The sequence below is a fragment of the Poecilia reticulata genome, linkage group LG12, assembly GCF_000633615.1.
Source record: "Poecilia reticulata strain Guanapo linkage group LG12, Guppy_female_1.0+MT, whole genome shotgun sequence".
In the NCBI taxonomy this organism is placed as follows: Eukaryota; Metazoa; Chordata; class Actinopteri; order Cyprinodontiformes; family Poeciliidae; genus Poecilia; species Poecilia reticulata.
Window position 1 is genome coordinate 8,887,167 of NC_024342.1, and position 17,585 is coordinate 8,904,751.

The following is a 17,585-nucleotide window of genomic DNA, read 5'->3' on the forward strand; positions in this document are numbered from 1 at the left end:
TTTTGTGTTGTGTCTGTCGGCCACTTTGGATTAAACAAAACTAATTCCTTAAATTTGCAGCTGACGGCCAGTAGTTGATAGTGTATTTTATTATGCGTTAGTGTTCACTTCAGTGGTCTGTGTGCATTTATAACATAAAAATCCACAAGAAGCACAAGAAAATGGGTTTTAGATAGCTGTCCACTGTATTGACCACTATGCATGAAAGGGTTAAGTTTGTAAGATGACAAAATGTGGAAAAGTTCAAAGGGGTGAAAACATTTGTAATGCACTACATTATATGTTATACAACTTGATTCTAGCTGAGTGACATCACTTCTATCATTACATTCCCACACAGAGAAAAAATAGACTATGCAACAAACAGACCCTGGCTCATAAAACACACTTCAAATGCATATAAAGGCATCACATTAAAGATAAAAGAAGTAGTCTGTGGTATTGGGCCAAACAAGACTCTATGGGACAACATCTAATGACCCTAACATGAAATTAAGAGAGCATGTGAAACCTCTTGATGTCCTGATAATTACAGATTGTGAGCCGGACATGTACACAAGAGAACATTTTCCTCTAGGGGAAACATTTCACTGTTCGTTAGAGACTCAAAAGCGTGTCTAGCCATTGTTGAGTGAGAGGAGTGGAATTCCCAGCTTAATAATGTCATGTAAATTACAGCAGCAGACTGTGTTAATGTGCGGCTTTAACAGCCAGTTTCAGAGGTAAATACATCATACACCAAGCCGAGGTCTGGAGATCTTAAATTCTACGTAATCCGACGCATTAGCACAGCAATAACAGTAAAAGCCCATAAAAGCCACGACAAGTCTGAAATTGATGATGGAAAAAAATTGAGATATTTGCCCAAATGTAAAAATGTATGAAGGTGCTAACAGGGATTGCAAAAGTTAACAACTAGAAAGTGGTTGTGATTTTTATTATCCTGAAACATATTAGTCATTTTCCAGCACAGGAAGCATTATTCACAGTTTAGAGAATTATTAAGACTCTCACAAAGCCGATCTGTTGCCATGGAAAATGGTCCCAAACACGCTCAAAGGCTGGTTTTAGAAAAGCTGTCTCGCATGACATTTCAGACTGGCCCCTCAATCAGACCTATTGAAAATGTATTGAAAATGTGTTGAAAAGTTGGGACCATGTCAGGACACTAACAGATTTAAATAACTCCACCAATTTTGATAAGACCGTGAAGCCTGAAGTCTGTTATTGGCTACAAAAGCAGTTTGGCATCTCTGTGACTTGCTCAGTCAGGAACATTTATCCATGGATAGTGATAGTGTTAGTGAGGGTGTAAGTGTACATTTAAAACTCTCGGTATAACATTTTGATCTTCTCCGGAGCAGTCTTGTGCACCCAAGTCTTGCTTAAAAAAACATAAATTTTGTTTGTTCTACAATCCTTTTCTAAAAAAAAAAAACAGTTCAAATGCATCAATAAAAGCCAAAAATGAATATGACAATATGATGAGTTTATGTAAACTTCTGACTGGTTAAGTTTTTCTTATTTCTTTCTGTTCAAACGGGTGGAGGAAGGTTTCAGGGATTTATTTAAGGACAGAGGACTGTTGTGCAGGAGGAAGCAAGAGGAAAGATGGGTGACGGAGATTTTCTTCCTCTGAGACAAAGACCCCTTTGACCCATGAGGCTCCAGACAACTCTGTGCAGGCGGTGCCCGAGACAGATACACGGCCTGTACGCCCATGAAGCATCCACTTTTCCTCTCACACCCTCCTACCATCCTCATCATTGCACACCCACAAACACGCCTGGAGAAAAAGGTCGGACTGGTCATTCATGGACACCTTGCAAAGTGCCTAAGCAGACATTTGTTACTATGACAACGGCATCTCACACTCACATGTGCCAGACCAGAGGTCAGGGTTCATGGGTGACGGTTCTGGGGCTCAATGGGCCTCTGTGTGTAATTGTACAGACCTCCAGTAATCCAGGGCTAAAGAAGGTCGGGGGGGGAAATGTTGGAGAAGTTCGCTCACTCTCCGGCTGACCCCAAGAGCGGAAGCTGCTTTTTCGTAGCTTCCGCTTGAAGCTACGAGTGGCGTAATATGAATATGTCAATTTATACTTCACCACCTGTAAGCCTGAAGCCTAGAGCTGTTATTTGGAGCTGATTGTGCCCCTGATGTGGTGAATCCTTTTCTCTAAATGGAAACCACACGTCCATCTGGTTAAGAGGCGTGGCTTTTGGAGAGCATTTGTTTGCGCAAAGTATGCGTTTCCATCTGTGTAAATATGTGTACATGCATCCATGTGTTAGCACACACATACTTACTTGGCAGCTGCAGTTGAACTTGATAAATGATTTTGTTTACAGGAAAAGCTCCATAATTGGCCTAGCTCTTAATATAGGAAGGCCATAAACACAGATGCATACATCCATGCTTCACAGTGTGGGATTAGTGCAAAGGCTATGTACACAGTCCCATGTCGCAACGTCATAAATAAAACGGCCATGAGGTCAGACATTGTGACATTCACAAGAGAGTCTTGTATTTGCAAGAATCCTTTGTTAAATTTGCACCAAAACCACTGATGCTTACAAGGAAACCTTGACTTTCATTCTTTGCACTTTGCTAACCCTCCATTAACATTTAAGGATGAAGGGTGGAAACCAGGACAGGAGAAAACAACTATAAGAATTAGTCAGGTACATACAGACCATTAACCCGAACTCGTAACTCTGGTGGAGAAATAGAGATTCCACATCTCAATATGTTTAAGGGACAATGGTAAGTTGCAGTGCCATCTGACTTTTCGTTGTTTGCAATGGAACCTGAGAAGTCGATCTGTGCCGGATGGAGATAAATGCAGAGAAATTCCCAAAGAAAAACTCTCTAAGGCTGCAAACGACTTGAGAGTGGAACAGAGGCTCTCATCCCAGCAGGATAAAAACCCTAAAAGATACAGCCGGAGCATCAGTGAAACTGTGCAGCTGAAAGCCTTTTCATGTGTTAAAATGGATCAAAGTCCAGTTTTAAATCCAATTAGGAATCTTTGGCAAAACATGCAAAGATTGTGTAGGTTTTGCGTGCGAAACTGCGTGCAATTCGCACACATTTTCTCTCCACTTTGACTGAAATGAAAATATCTTGCAAATAAGAATCGGCAGAGGGTTCAGCCGTAATGTGCAAAGCTAGTAGAGACACTGCATAAGCATTTTAAGTCAGGGGGACAGAGCAGAAACACACAACATACTTTTCAGATTTATTTTTTTTATCTAGAAAATAATGCATCCTTTTTGTTTGACTTAATAGTTGTGTTCAGTATTTTGTGTTTTTTTGATAAATAAAAATCTTTATCAAAGTTTGTGCAAAAAAATTTGACCCCAACTCCAAAACTTTCACCAGGCAAGAAAACATCTTAACCAGCAATGATTCTATTCATTCACAGGGAAGTGGCCACTGCTATTTATTTTCACTATGACATTGCAGTAGATAAATATGTTATATTTACATTTTGTTGTTATATTTGAAAACACTGCTGGACTTCAGAAAGCACAAAATATTGGACTCTGAGTTAAACTTGGTCTGACTCGGTTTCACTGCACTGAGGAGGCATTTCTAGCTCAATTAAAATTTAATTTACCTAAGTGTGATTTGGATCATAAGCACTGCTTATCTGAGATGAAATTGTGGAACTTTAGGTTTAATTATCTCTAATGAACCCAGAAAAAGACCTTCTTATCCTCCTAAACATTTATTCATAACAAAGTATACCCCAGAGTAAATTCTAAAGCTTTAATGTTGAAATGATCTGAGCTTTCTTCTTCTGTGAATATGTTTAATTTAACCTCTAGCATAAAAAAACAAACAAACCACAGAGTCAGTAATCTAAAGAAGAAAGAGCTGAGCCACAAAGCAAAGCTTTACCGGTCAATCTATGTCTTAACCCTCACCTATGGTCATGAAGTATGGAAAGCGAGACTATGAATAGTAGCAACTGAAATGATGTTTCATCTGTAGGGCGGCTAAGCTCAGCCTGGTTGTGTCCTACATTAAGGGAACTTGGAACAGAGCTGCTGCTCCTCCGCAGAGCACTGAGGTGGTTCATCTGGTCAGGATGGAGGATTTCTGAGCAGATCCAACTGGGTAGAGATCCCAACACAGATCCAGATTACACTATGGGCACAATCCATCCCTTCCTGTCTGGGAACGCTTTGGGATTCCCCAAAATGAAGGGAGGAGGGATGTCTGCATTTCCCTGCTGGACCTGTTACCTCTACAACCCAATCTGGGATAGGTGAAAGCCTATGCATGGAGGGTTGTATTTTAGTTTCATCTGTTTTTTGGGGATTTTTAAACTAAACACCATGGGACAAGCTCGAGATGCTGATTGCACCGGCAGAAGAGTTCACCAGGTTTGAAGCAGCTCTTTCTGAGAGGGAAGAACATTTTATGGCAAACGCTCTCACAGCTGTTGAGGCAATTTACTAAAAGCTACAATTCTTAACTCTAATTGTGCCACTAGTGGAAAAAGTGAGTTGTATAAATATTGGCACATCACCTCATTCGAAGGGATTCAGATGTTGTAAGAATATGTCTGTTTTTGACAAAAGTAGTAGGATACAGTTGTCCAAATTCTCTCCAAAATTTCAGAGGCATTTTCAAAACCATGACTCACAAGGAGAAACAAAGGAGATGGAAGGACATTCTCTAAGTGAAGACTTTAGAATGATTAACTGGTTGGGAAAAACTGGGGCCTCCATTAATCTAGAGTGGGGTTCCTACGAAGGCCTGCTGCAACAGCTCGGTTGAGAGGAGAAAGTCCAGTGAAGCCATGTGTTTTCTGTCTGTTTACTGTGCTTTTATTAGGCATCCTGTGGCACAGACATGCTTTTGAAAGGCCGTCTTTATAGCAGCTTTCCTGTTTATGCTCAGGGGTGGGAGGTCAGCACTCGGAGCCCTGTGCTGAACATGGTCAGTCCGCCTGCACAGGAGAACTTTGTCTGCAAGCATGCAAAAGAGCTCGCGCGCATCAGCTGCTCAACGAGGGAGATTTAAAGTGATGTGGGATCTCGCTGCTTCAGCACAGAGATACAGTCTTTTGCTATTATAATATGCTATGCAAGAACGTGTCGAGAAACAACACAGAATATATCTAGATGTGTTTGGTCAGCCAGACTTACCTGTGGACCCCTCTTGCCTGGCAGGCCTGGTTTCCCTGAAGGTCCTGGCAGTCCCTGGAGAGAGAATTTTCAATCAGTGCTCCAAGCTGACATACCAAACAAACAGTCTCTTTAGCACCCCAGTAGTCTTTCACAGGCATATTTGTCAAATCCATCAGCTCAGGTTTTTTACAGGTTAAATGGTTCTGCTCTGTGTCAAAAAGAAAAAAGTGATCCTCTTTCCCTCTGAAGTAATTCAATCTCTGGGTGATAAGAGTTAAAACATATTTATCAAAACCATCAGAGCCCATGCAGGCAGGAAACTGTAGAGAGACTAGAAATAACAGGTCATTTCCTGCGTCACTCAATGCCTCTGTGTGTCTCTTTCAGGCTTCTGCTCATTCGTTTTCTTTTAATTAGAAAAGAGGGACAGGAGGAAGAAAAACATGAGCAGTGGTAGCTGCTTTCTGCTGACACAAGGCCCGTGGATCCTGTGATTAATATTTCATACAGATGCTCTGCATTTAAAAGATATCCTCAATTTATCTTCATTACATAAATTAAAATAGCAAGTCTTTTGAGATTCCTCATCTTAGTGTCAGACATTCAACATTTAAATATAAGAAAAAGCAACTTCATTTTTACATCTCCTGAAATATTTTTACATTCACAACTGAATGTTCTGAAGTGTAAACTCATGCTTACATCAATGTCATCTTCAACTGATTTTATACCTCTTCAAAATATAACTAGGGTTGCACCGATTGCAGTTTTCAAGCTAATCACTATTATAAGAAGATTGGCTATTTGCTGATTGCTATTCTATCCAATTATTTTTAAGTTACAACACACCATCAGTGCAAATGCTCCAATACAAATATAGCGACAAAGTTGCTAAGTTGGCAGCAGTAGGGGTGACTTTTGTTTAATCGCACACATGCAGATGAGACCTGCTGGGAAGGTTAGTCAGTCAGCAATCAGTCAGCAAAAGGAGACAGTGGCTAGTTTTCAGTCCTTTGTGGGGGTAGATAGGATTGCTGGATAAGATTGGCTTCAAATTAATTCATAAGAAAGATGTGCATAAAACACACCTTTCCACAGAATTTGTCTCTTCATCTCCATCACCAGGAACAAGACTAAAGAACTGGTAGAGATATTGAAGATGAGATGTTAAAGCTGAAGAAAAGAAATGGCAAAATAGGAAAAGACCATCAATTGGTCTGGAACATTTGGAAAGATCTTACATTATGGGGTGCAGATGACCGAGAAAAAAGTGAGGGATCAGCCCACAACCATTTACCTTGGAGAAACTTGTCAAAGATCTGAAGATATCCACGAATGGATTGTAATCTTGCAAACCTCATATGTAAGTCAGTTTTACGTTTTGCCAGCAAACATTCAAAGTACTGGTTTTAAATCCTTACTGTCCCTCATGTTTCTCTGCCAGAGAAGGCTTGGAAATAAGAAATGTGCAATCAAAATCAAGCTTTTTGGCATCAACACCACTCACTCTGTTGGGAGGAAGAGAAATGTTGAGTACGAAGAACATAATTTTCACAGTTAAGTATGGAAATGGTAATATTATGCTTTGGTTTTCTTTTCTTTTTTTTTCTTTCTTTCTTTCAATAAGGGTACAGGATGACTTTAATGCATCCTGTAGTCGAAGGAGCCATGTAACATAAAATCCTGGAGGATACATTTCTGTCCTCAGCCAGAACGCAGAAAGTGGGTTGTGGAAGGGTATTCCAAAAAGAAAACGAATCCAAACACGCTGCCAAAGAGACACCACACTAAGTACTGGGAGGGGCTGAGCCAGTCTCATGACCTCAATCTAATAGAAAATTTGAGGAGAGACCTGGAATCTGGAGTTGCCAAGTGGCAGCAAAGAAATCTAAAGGATTTAATGAGTTTCTGTACAAATGAGCGGGCCAAAATCCTTCTTGAGATTCTGAGCAAACCTGGAGACCACAAGAAATGTGTGACTAATGCGACTGCCTACAAGGGTTTTGTGAAGTCCTAGGACATGCTTTGTTGGAAATCAAATACTAACCAAGGTAAATTCAGATCAGCTTAAATATAATTAATATTATCTGGATTTTTGGTTGATATTCTCCATCTCCACAATAAAATTAAACAGCCATAAAATAAAACATTGTACAAAAGCAAACTGGGCTTAAATGTTTATTTAAAGCACTTTATGCTGTAAGATTTAATCAAATTAAGTTCTCTTGATGGAAAGAGTATTTAAGCTCCAGCTGTTTAAATGTCCCTAAAAGCTGGCAGATGACAAAAAAAATTAAATCAATCGCCATATAACCAAATTAAATTTAAACACGTGACCAGTACATTAGCTTAACAATCTCACTTATAGCAAATGTCAACTTATATGCCATATGAAATAGATTCAGTTGCACAACTAAGGTTACAGGAAGTCTTTTCAAAGCAGTAGGAAAGCCTGTCACTTTAGTCAGAATTGGAGAAAGTGATTTAAAGAAGATTTATTTGAAGAAATTATCTTTGCTTTACTAAATTAAGCAGACAATAGTAACTTGTGGCAAACATAGTGTAAATTTTCTTTTTTAACATTTACTTAGCTTAAGATACACTGGTAATTCCCTCTAATCTGTCTATCCCACAATTTATGCCCTGTTTGGAGTACATTGCAGGAGCAATACGAAAACCACAGATTACTTATAAAAGCTAAAATAAATAAATAAAAATAAATAGTAGTATGCATGCATTAATGGTTAAGAATTAGCTTCAGTAAGAAATTACTTAAGCTGAGTGGTCTGCTGTAATGCAGACAGATTCTGAAGCTTAGTGTGAACTGACCTCTTGAAATGGTTAAGCTGGGTTTCAGCTTCAGGCGACACACCGAAGGCCTGACCTAACCTTGTGCGTGTATTGAGAAACTCAGTGTTTGCCGACTTCTTTGACCTTCAACCTTGATCTGAAAGGGGCTTAGTGTGACCTTGTCTAGCCTTCTTTGACAGAGGAATCTGGTCAAGAGATGGCAAAGTGTGAAACGCGGCACGTCACAGCCATCCTGGATGGTTCAATGAACAAACGGAGGAGAACGTAAGGAAGTACATTAGGAACTCTTAAGCTGTTTAAGACAACAGAAAATGCATTTAGAAAATTTTCTATTTAAAGTGTTAGTGTTTGATTTAAATGGCATCTGTAAAAGGTTTTGACATGAATTCAGAACCTACTGCCTTGACTCTAGTGTGACATTTATTTCAGTTTTTTTTTTCCCCTACGAAAGGCCACCCAGAACCAGCAAAAGAGAACATACATTGGATGTCCTTCTCAGTTTAATTGACCTTTTTGTGATAGTACTTCAAATTAAGGGTGAACAGATGTTCTTACCGGTGGGCCAGGGTCTCCTTTCTCTCCCTTTGGTCCTGTCAGCATTGAGAACTGTGTTGGTGGCACCTCCCAGCTCAGGAAGCCATCGGTGGCAGGTGGTGTTACTGCATTGTCTGTAGGCTTGGTAGGTCGAGGAGTGACTGAAGCTTTGGTAGTTTTGGGTTTCTTTGTTGGCTTGATGGTTTGTTTAGAAATTGGCTTTTGAGGCTTAGCAGTTGTAGTTTTGGGGAATATTGATTTTGAGGACTTTGCTTTGGATAGTGTTGGTTTAGAGGGGGTAGCTTTGACATAATCTGATTTGGAATTGGGCAAAGGAGCTTTGGATGGAGAAACCTTAGACTTGGGGAGTATTTTCTTGGGTGTTGTGGGCTGGGGTTGGTTCGGGACTCTAGCTTGGTCTTGTAAAACAGTGTCAATTTTGGTTTTTGGGGATTTGGTGGCTGGAGTGGTAAGTTTCTTCTTGTCTGTTCTTGTTATAGTCTCTTTTGAGGTGCTTTGATGAGTAGGCTTTGGTGGTGTGGGCTTAGCAGTTTTGTGATTTGAAGCTTTAAAGCTTGGAGTGTGCGGCGCTGGTGTCCTGAGTGGTGCTGTTACAGTTTCAGTCTTGGTTATGGAAGAAGGGACGACCAAACCCAATTGGGATGTGGTTGGCATCACAGTTACTAGCAGGGGAGCGGTTGTGGTTGTCTGATTTAGCTTTTTTTTATGGTCGGGGGCCCCATACCTGACAGCTGAGGCAGCAGCGGCGACATTCCTGGCAAGGCTCAGCTTTGTGGTCTTCCTTGCGGCGTCTGAACCACCACGCTTAGGGGTAGCAGGAGTAGCTGAAATGTTTGTTACTCTTGGTAGAATAGGCAGTAGAGGAGAAAGGTTAGGCCTGTAAGTGTCAGCTTCCCTGCATTGTTTCTTAATGTATTTGCAGTAGTTGTGAGCTGCCTGTGCAGAAGGGACAAGATCAAACTGGCAAATTGCTCCTTCAAAGTATCCTGATACTTGGTGCTGGCTTGACTTCCCCAGCAAGAAGGAGCCCTGGCGTTCTGGAGCCAGTCCCTCCTCACTGTCCCACCCAAAGTCTGCCTGGACACTCTGCTCTCCGCAGGAGGCATATAGAGTCACTGTCTTTCCATTAATTCCCAGTGCCAACTGGTGCCACTGGCCATCATGGGGCTCATAGGGCAGTGTCACTGAGGTGTTCGGTCCTGTGTGTAGGACAAGACTACCTGGTACAAGCTGCAGACCAAGAAGGAGCTTCTTGTTGCTTGAAAGCAGAGTGAAGAGGAAAGCACTGTTTACACGATGTGAGCGTACACTCAGGACCAGTGCCAACTTGGGCCAGATGGCCGCTGGAAGGACTGAGTGCAGTGGAGCCTCAATATGCGCCCTCTGGTTAAGGATGATCCCCGCTCTGAATGGAATGACCCCTTTTGGCATAGAATGTGACGGCTTCTGTCCTTTAAGCCCCAACTTTTGGAGGATATCAACATCTGGGGAAAAAAAAAGAAAAAAAAGAGAATGTAGTGTTAGTCATGCATGCCTGTTGCTATACTCCATTTATTATCTGAACAGCATGCAGACTTTTAATGTTCAGAATGAAGAATACTTTAGCGTTCTGTGTAAACCGTTTTAGATCATTATCTTTGAGATTTTGCATTAACTAGATTGAATTACAATGCATTATTAGGATACAATGGACACTGTGGTATGGAATAGCACCAAAACATGAAGACTGCAGAAGAGCAATGAGGTTTACAACAATTTTATAGCCTAATGAAAGACTTCTTCTCTCTTGTATCTTGCTATTAACTTTGCAAGGATATTTACATTATTTACATCTGCAGAAAGATGTAGATGTATTTAAATAATATATTTATTATTTAAATATATTTTAAATAATGTACTAAGATTGATAATCTTTGATAAAGTATAAATACTTGTGGAGCAAAATCCTCCACACAGCACAATATAGATTCAATCTCACACTGAAACATTTAGAAAACCCGTTCTTTAATTTGAGTAGCCTAATTCAGTGTGCAATATAACAAACTTTTTGATCTTTGACATTTTCATTACTTATCCATGGCTTTCTGTTTCCCTGAGTTCTAAGCAAAATTTGACACACAAGGCCTTTTATTTTCTCAGCCACTCTTCAGAATGGGAAAGACCATCAAACATTTACATTTTTGGTCACAAAAATGTGATTTACAAAAAAGGAAATAACTTTTAAACAAAAACAAATCACTAACATTTCATTAATATCAACAAAAATGATTGAAAACACCTAAAACTTGAACAAAAGCTTCTCTTTCCACATCTTATCATCTAGTCCTTTTAGGTGTCAATACTTGTGGAGTGTGCTGTATATAATCAACCTACTGGATTATGAAATGACTTTACAGATGCATCTTATCAACAAAACAAAGCATAAGCTTGTAAACATATCCCATGTGAGCTACTTTGAAAGTCACTTTCACCTTAACGCTACAGGGTAGTAAGACTATTTTGATTATTTTACCCATTGTCCTGGTCACTGAATGAGCAGTTTCAGCAATGTTCCTCAAAACAAAGTTGTTTTTTCCTCAGTCTTACCCCATAAGCCACTTGTGATGTCTTAAACGGCTTTAAGTGTGGCCACAACAGTAACATGTTTCCTGCTTTAATGGTCTGCAAATTGTCAAAGGAGCAGTCTGACATAAAATGTGATGCAATGTCTGTAAGCGTTGGCTCTAATTTTAAATAATGTTGACCACAGCGTACACGGCATGAATTGTGCCATATGTAATTTAAATTAGCTAGCCGGTTATTTGAAATTCAGCTGCTTTGAAGGCAAATAAAAAAATAAATAAAAATAAAATATGTGCAAATATAGACGTTGAACTAAATCAACATCCTTCTGAACTTTGCATGCATGTCTAGGAATGCAACTGCATCCTAAAGGGGCTTAAATCTTTCTTTTTTAGACTTAATAGTCAGCACATTTTGCCACAAGTGAAAGAGAACTACTAAATATTAAGGTACGCCGTGAAATTGGCTGCAGATTGAAACGAAGAAGTTTGCAAAATTAATTTCCAATAATTTTTGAAAGAGTGACAGCTCTGTAACTTTGAGCTAAGGACTTTGCTATAAATGTGCCAGTGTTATTTACAGTTCTGATAGAGAAATAAGAATACACTAGAGTCAATATTATCAGTTCAAATCTTTAAAAAATAGATTTTTGCCACAAAACCTCTGAATGATCCACCTTTATTAATTAAAGTATAATAAATACTCTGTGTATTTTGCACACAGTGGCTTACTTGCTGAACCAAATATGTTACATTTAAAATTCAATATCAAATGATTATCTTTGGAAAGCTTGATATATTCTTTTCACACATTAAACTATTACAGTTGGATTTTTGGGATGTGAACACAAGATTATTTGACTTGCTTTTACCAAAATAAGTTAAGGTTATTGACTAACACTGTGTTTTCTTCAGATATTTAGAAACTGAGCACACTGTCTCCCTCCCTGGAGCCAGAATACAGTCTGCAGCTTTTTATACAGCTTTAACTCAGTCAGCATTCAGTCTCAAAGTAGTCCCAGCTTTCATCTTCCCAATGACCTGTGACCCACAGGATCTGCACTATCTTTATTGTCCTCAGGGTGAACTCGGACTTGTGGTTGCCCGTTTAATGGGGATGTGCACTTAGAAGAGGGATGAGTTGCCTTAATGCGCAAATCTTTGTCTACAATGAAAACATTTGGAAAGATGATTACGTTCAGACTTTTGAATTGTACAATAATAGACAACTGCTGAAAGTTATAATGCAGTGTGCATTTATTTTGTGGAGAGAACAGACCTATGACAGGGAACAGTTGCTTTGGTGCAAAAAAAGAGTTTTTGAATTTATGAGTCAAAGAAAAAGCTTTCCAAATAAAGGTTAAAATGTCTACACAGTCTGGTTTTCTAAAGCTGTTCTTGCCTCAAAACATAAGGACTTCATAAAACAGAACTAAGGAATACACTGAGCGTATTGTATACTCATCCTCAGTAAATTTTCCTCTCTGTGTGGTCTCTCTGGCAGCAAGGGACAGCAGGACTTGGCAGTAAAGCAGGGCATGCATTACATGTAATGTACATACTGATGTTTCCAAAGTCTTTATTTAACAAATTATTCTATTACAGGCATAGTGTACATTAACCCAGTGGTTTTACAGCATAACATATATGTTTGAACGTCAGTGTGTCAAGCACATGGCGAGAGCTCGTAGCATTGCTCTGTGCCAACTCACTAATGTAGCACAAATACAAAAACCAAGGGTCTGCACTTTGTAATTTTATCCACTGTAGAGGATGAAGTCATTTATTCTCACTCAAGAGATCTCCCCTCAGCTGCCCTTGAGCACTGCAGTATGAGCAGTTGTGATTATTCTCATTCCTCATCTTTTTCTTTCTGCTAGTAAAGCTGAAAAGTCAATAAAAGATGCTTTTCCTAAAAGCTGTGACCTTTCTCAATCAGAAACAACAACTGGGCTGCACACCATGAATTGGAAACATCTTAGGAAAAACACATAAAGCACAAGGCATAATTTTTCCCCCCCAATTAAAAAATAATCTTAAAAAAAAATCTATGAATTAAGGATGAACAAAAAGGCTAAGTCTTACATAATATATATATTTTTTCTATATGGGTGGCTGGGTGATGATTTACTGGAGTAAATCTAGAACTTCTTCGTCAAGGAAAACCACCAAAACAGTGAAAGAGTAAATTTACCTGTTATTAACACTGCTGCTTCCTGGCAAGAAAATCATAGATTCAAATCTCAAACAACTTTGCATGTTCTCACAGTGCTTGCGTGGGTTCTTTCCAGGTACTCTGGCTTCCTCCAAATGTCTTAAATGATGCATGTTAGGTCAATGAGCCACTTTAAATTGCCCTTAGGTGGAGGTGTGAGTATGAATGGTCGTTTGCCTTCTAAAACAAAGGAGTAGTGACCTGTCCAGGGCGTAGCTACCTCACCTTTTGCCCTCTTGACTGCTGGAGTTATGTAGCTCATAAATGTGAAGTGAAACAAGGTTTTTTTGTAGGTACAATGTTCTAATCCCATTTCTTCCTTAAATTTGCTTCCTTTATCAATTTGAACTATCAGCAACAGCTGCCCCAAATTCACAAAGAAATCTTGTCACGGCTTTGAACTCTCCACAACTTTACTGAACAGGTAAAGGATAATTGCAAAATCACCTCAGCCTTACATATTTTGCCTTTTGCGTTAACATTTTTGAACACACAATGAAAAGAAAAACATGAAATGAATGGAGATGAACAACGAGTCTTACCTTCAGAGTGTTCTTGTGTATGTCCCAGGTAACAAGTACAATATAAAACTGCACAGAGCAATAGGGCTCTCCTGGTAAAAGAAAGAAGAACAGTGTTGGAAAAAGGAAAGAGTTTGCAGTACATGGAGTCAGAGACTTTCCTTCATTTTCATTTGATTAAAATCATGTAGTTTTAAAATCCTTCTTTAAAGGCTGTCTTGTGTTTGATAATGTGGAAACGTGCAATCGCAATCCAGTTAAAATATTGTGAATTTCTTAATAATCTTGCATCTTCTTTTTCATCACCGCAATATTTCATCAACTTTCTCCGAGCTGTAGCATCTTTGTCACTGATATTCATGTGAGTTGTGGGCACCAAGGGAAGGTTTGCTACATGCAACCTGCCAAATATATTATTGACATTCGCACTTTGTGGTATTAGGAAAACATCTAATTGCAATATTCTTGAAAATGATTACATCAGTATCAATCAGTATCGCTCACATTGCAATGTTGATTGTCATTTGATATATTGTGCAGCTCTAATTGGCATTCAAAATGTGAGTGCGTAATAAAACTAATAGGATTATTCAAGTTCCCAGTTGGAAATGCAACCAGAATATTTCCAGGATTGAAATTTTGACCAGGGAAGTCCCAACCCCCACCAAAGTCCAGATTATCAAATACATCAAGCAGTGTAAAAGCTGCAGGTATAAACTGTCTATCAGCATCTCTGATAGCTTATCTTTTCAAAAGACTGACATGAGATCTCTGGGTTTAGCGGTTGAATGCATTTAATTGAGAATAATAAACTGTACTTACAATGCTATTAGGAACAAAACTGGCTTGTGATGTTGCTGCTATTAACCACAACAATGAACAATTCCCACAATTAGAACACATCAATGGAATTGAAAATGACATCAATCCGATCTTAAATGTGTTCCAGTCCTAGGCTTGTAAACCAGTGGAGTTTCCTAAGCGATACACTTAGAGCACAGCCTAAGTATAATTAGAATTACATCATCAAACACTGAGTCAGCATGGCCATTTAGACTTATTGTTGGAAGAGCAAAGAAACTTCTTAATTCAGCTTTGAGTAAGTTTTGGATGCAAGGGAGCCCTACCAAGCATACTTTGATTGTCCTCAGACTTGCTATCCTTAGGAGTCACTTGAAGATGTATCACTTCACACAACATCTTCCACACACACACAAACATCTGAAAGTCCCTAGAATGACTAACCTTGCTTTGCACTTCTGTACCTATTCAATTTCATTCAAAGTTAGTAGCTAATATTTAGACCAGGATCTTCAAAGCGGCTGTCACACAATTACATTGCCATGTGTGCAGGTGCATAAAAAAAAACCTGTGGGGAAATGAAGGAGATTTTGTGGATTGTGAAATCGTGTCACATCTTTTAGGTGTGTGTGCGTCACTTTTCATGTTTCCCTTATCAGAATTTTACACATACATGTTGGGATTATCAACTTCTGCTAAACCAGGATTGGGTGGATTACTCCTTTCTTGACATCAGTGCCTTGTGTTACTTAAGTTTTCCATCTTTAGCGACTAACATTAAAGATGGAAAACTTAAGCAGTTGTTTATTTTCAACTGCTTTGTTGAAAATAAACAAAGCAGTTAGCAGGAGTAATCAAAGCCAGCCGTTTCATAAGTTTCAGCTTCTCTATCCCAGTATTCAATAAGCAACGGTGAGGTCAAGTAAGGTTATCACTGGTTATTTGAACAATAGTTGTATCTAGTGAAAATACTCTTTTTCACTTTATGAGAACTGTGCATTTGCCAATCAATAGAATATTTACAAAGAACCATTCTCTGTTGTGTCACACTAATACAATTACTGTCAGTTCAAGGAGCTGTGTTATTCGGAAACCTGGACACAGCACAAATTCATAAATTCATAGATTAACGTTAACATCAAACCAAAACACAAGCTTTAACAAAAACAATTGTCAGCAACTGAGTTTCCATGGGAGTAACAACGGGAAGCGGGACTCTGCAAAAGCACTTAGAGCACCTCTTTGAAAACCCCCCCAAACACAAACACACACAGGGCCGCAGGTCGTGGGTTCTGGAGGCAAAAATACGACCGTGCACTTATCTAATAACTGTATTTTCCCAAACCAATATGCATTCACACGTGGAGCTAAACAAAATAATCTCTCTCAGCAGTCTCTACAGGGCCAGGTGTGCAGCAGAACCTAAAGACTGGCCCATGTTAGTATTGAGAGCTCAATAGGGGGACCAAGCTCCAGTGACAGGCAGGGGAGCCACTGTTTACCACTGGAAGTCCTCCAGACACACACACACACGCACCCCCCCCCCCCCACACACACATTTACATTTGCACACACACACACACACACACATACACACACACACACACACACACACACACACACACACACACACACCCCCACACACACACACACGCCCCCACACACGCACACTGGAGAGGAAATGTGTATAGCAGCTGTGCTTAGAGGGCCACAGAGAGGCAGACAACAGGGTTCCAAATACAGAAATGTGGGAAAGAAAGTAATGAAGGTAGCTGTCTTAAAATGCATTTACCTGCACTACCGCTACCTGCACACAGGGACAAAGAGTTGTCCCTGTGTTTAAAGGAGTCAACAATTAGTCTAAGCATTAGAATCCCCTTCAGACCTGGATAATTATAATCAGAGCATGTGTGCAACATGTACATTTGTGGTGTCTGCGTCTTCTGCTTGTTCAGCCCCTAGATGCTAATAAAGATTCATCACAGCCATCCCCACATACAGCTGGCTGTGGTTTTCACAGGATGTGTGTGCGTGTGTGTGCTTGTGTTTAGGTGTCTGTGTTATCTCCATGACTCCAAGTTAATTACAGTCTGATTTTGTCTTATCAGCTGAGAAACCCGTCCTCTGAAATCGAGTCATGAGACCACTGCTTGTTGTTGCAGTAAAAACAACTTTCGCTTTATTCCTCGGGCCGTTTGCATCTGTGGAAACTGGAACAAGTTTACCCAGGAAGCTGCACTGCTTTCCTTAGCTTCTGCTTATTCAAAATTCTCAGTAGCTTGTTTAGATTTCTATTGGGGTGCTTTAGAAGTGCCCGTGACAGGAAGGGGTTTTCCTTTTGCACAGAAATTGAATTTTTTTTTTTTGTTCAAAATGAGTCATAAATTGGAAAGGCTAACATCACTACAGTCAGACTAGTGTGGTTTTATTGCTGCAGCTATGAGCAATGACATGACTCGCATTGGAAATTCGACCGTAAGCTGAGTGGACAAAATGCAAGATGGATGAGCAAAGGCTCCTATGATGTTATCCAGTAAAACAGACAATGGTTTTTATACTGTTTGAAACTTCTCTTTCGGGAGCAGACCTAGTTGATGAAACTGGATCATTGCATACATATTCCTTTTGTGTTTTTATAGTATCCAAGTAATATATATAATTTTAACAGGGATTAATAAAGCTTACATTCCTTGTAGACACCAAGTCTGCAATGGTTTTACTGTTACTGTCTTGAAACCTGTACTGTTTTTCTGCAGACATCAGTTGAAAGTGGGCTTGTTGCAGAAGGGAGGTGCAGTCGGGTGGATTGGGAGGAGGTGGGGGGAGTGTACGGGTTAGACACAGAAAGCCCAGTGTATAGTTTCCATTTCTGTTCATGTGTTTAGACTACTGACTGATTCCATGCAAAGGTTTCCCAAAGGACATCCTTCCCTCCTGAATACACACACACACGCACGCACACACACACACACACAC

The 17,585-nt window shown here is 39.6% G+C and overlaps 1 protein-coding gene across 1 annotated transcript in view; it reads right to left on the minus strand.

Annotated features, from left to right (window-relative positions):
• col27a1a (collagen, type XXVII, alpha 1a) overlaps positions 1-17,585 on the minus strand; it is an 85,701-nt gene that overhangs the window by 66,189 nt on the left and 1,927 nt on the right. Inside the window, exons 2-4 of the mRNA XM_017307958.1 lie at positions 13,830-13,900; positions 8,512-9,995; positions 5,164-5,217 (exon numbers count right to left, since the gene is read on the minus strand). Of these exons, the coding sequence (XP_017163447.1) occupies positions 5,164-5,217; positions 8,512-9,995; positions 13,830-13,900 (1,609 nt within the window). The remainder of the gene's footprint in view (positions 1-5,163; positions 5,218-8,511; positions 9,996-13,829; positions 13,901-17,585) is intronic.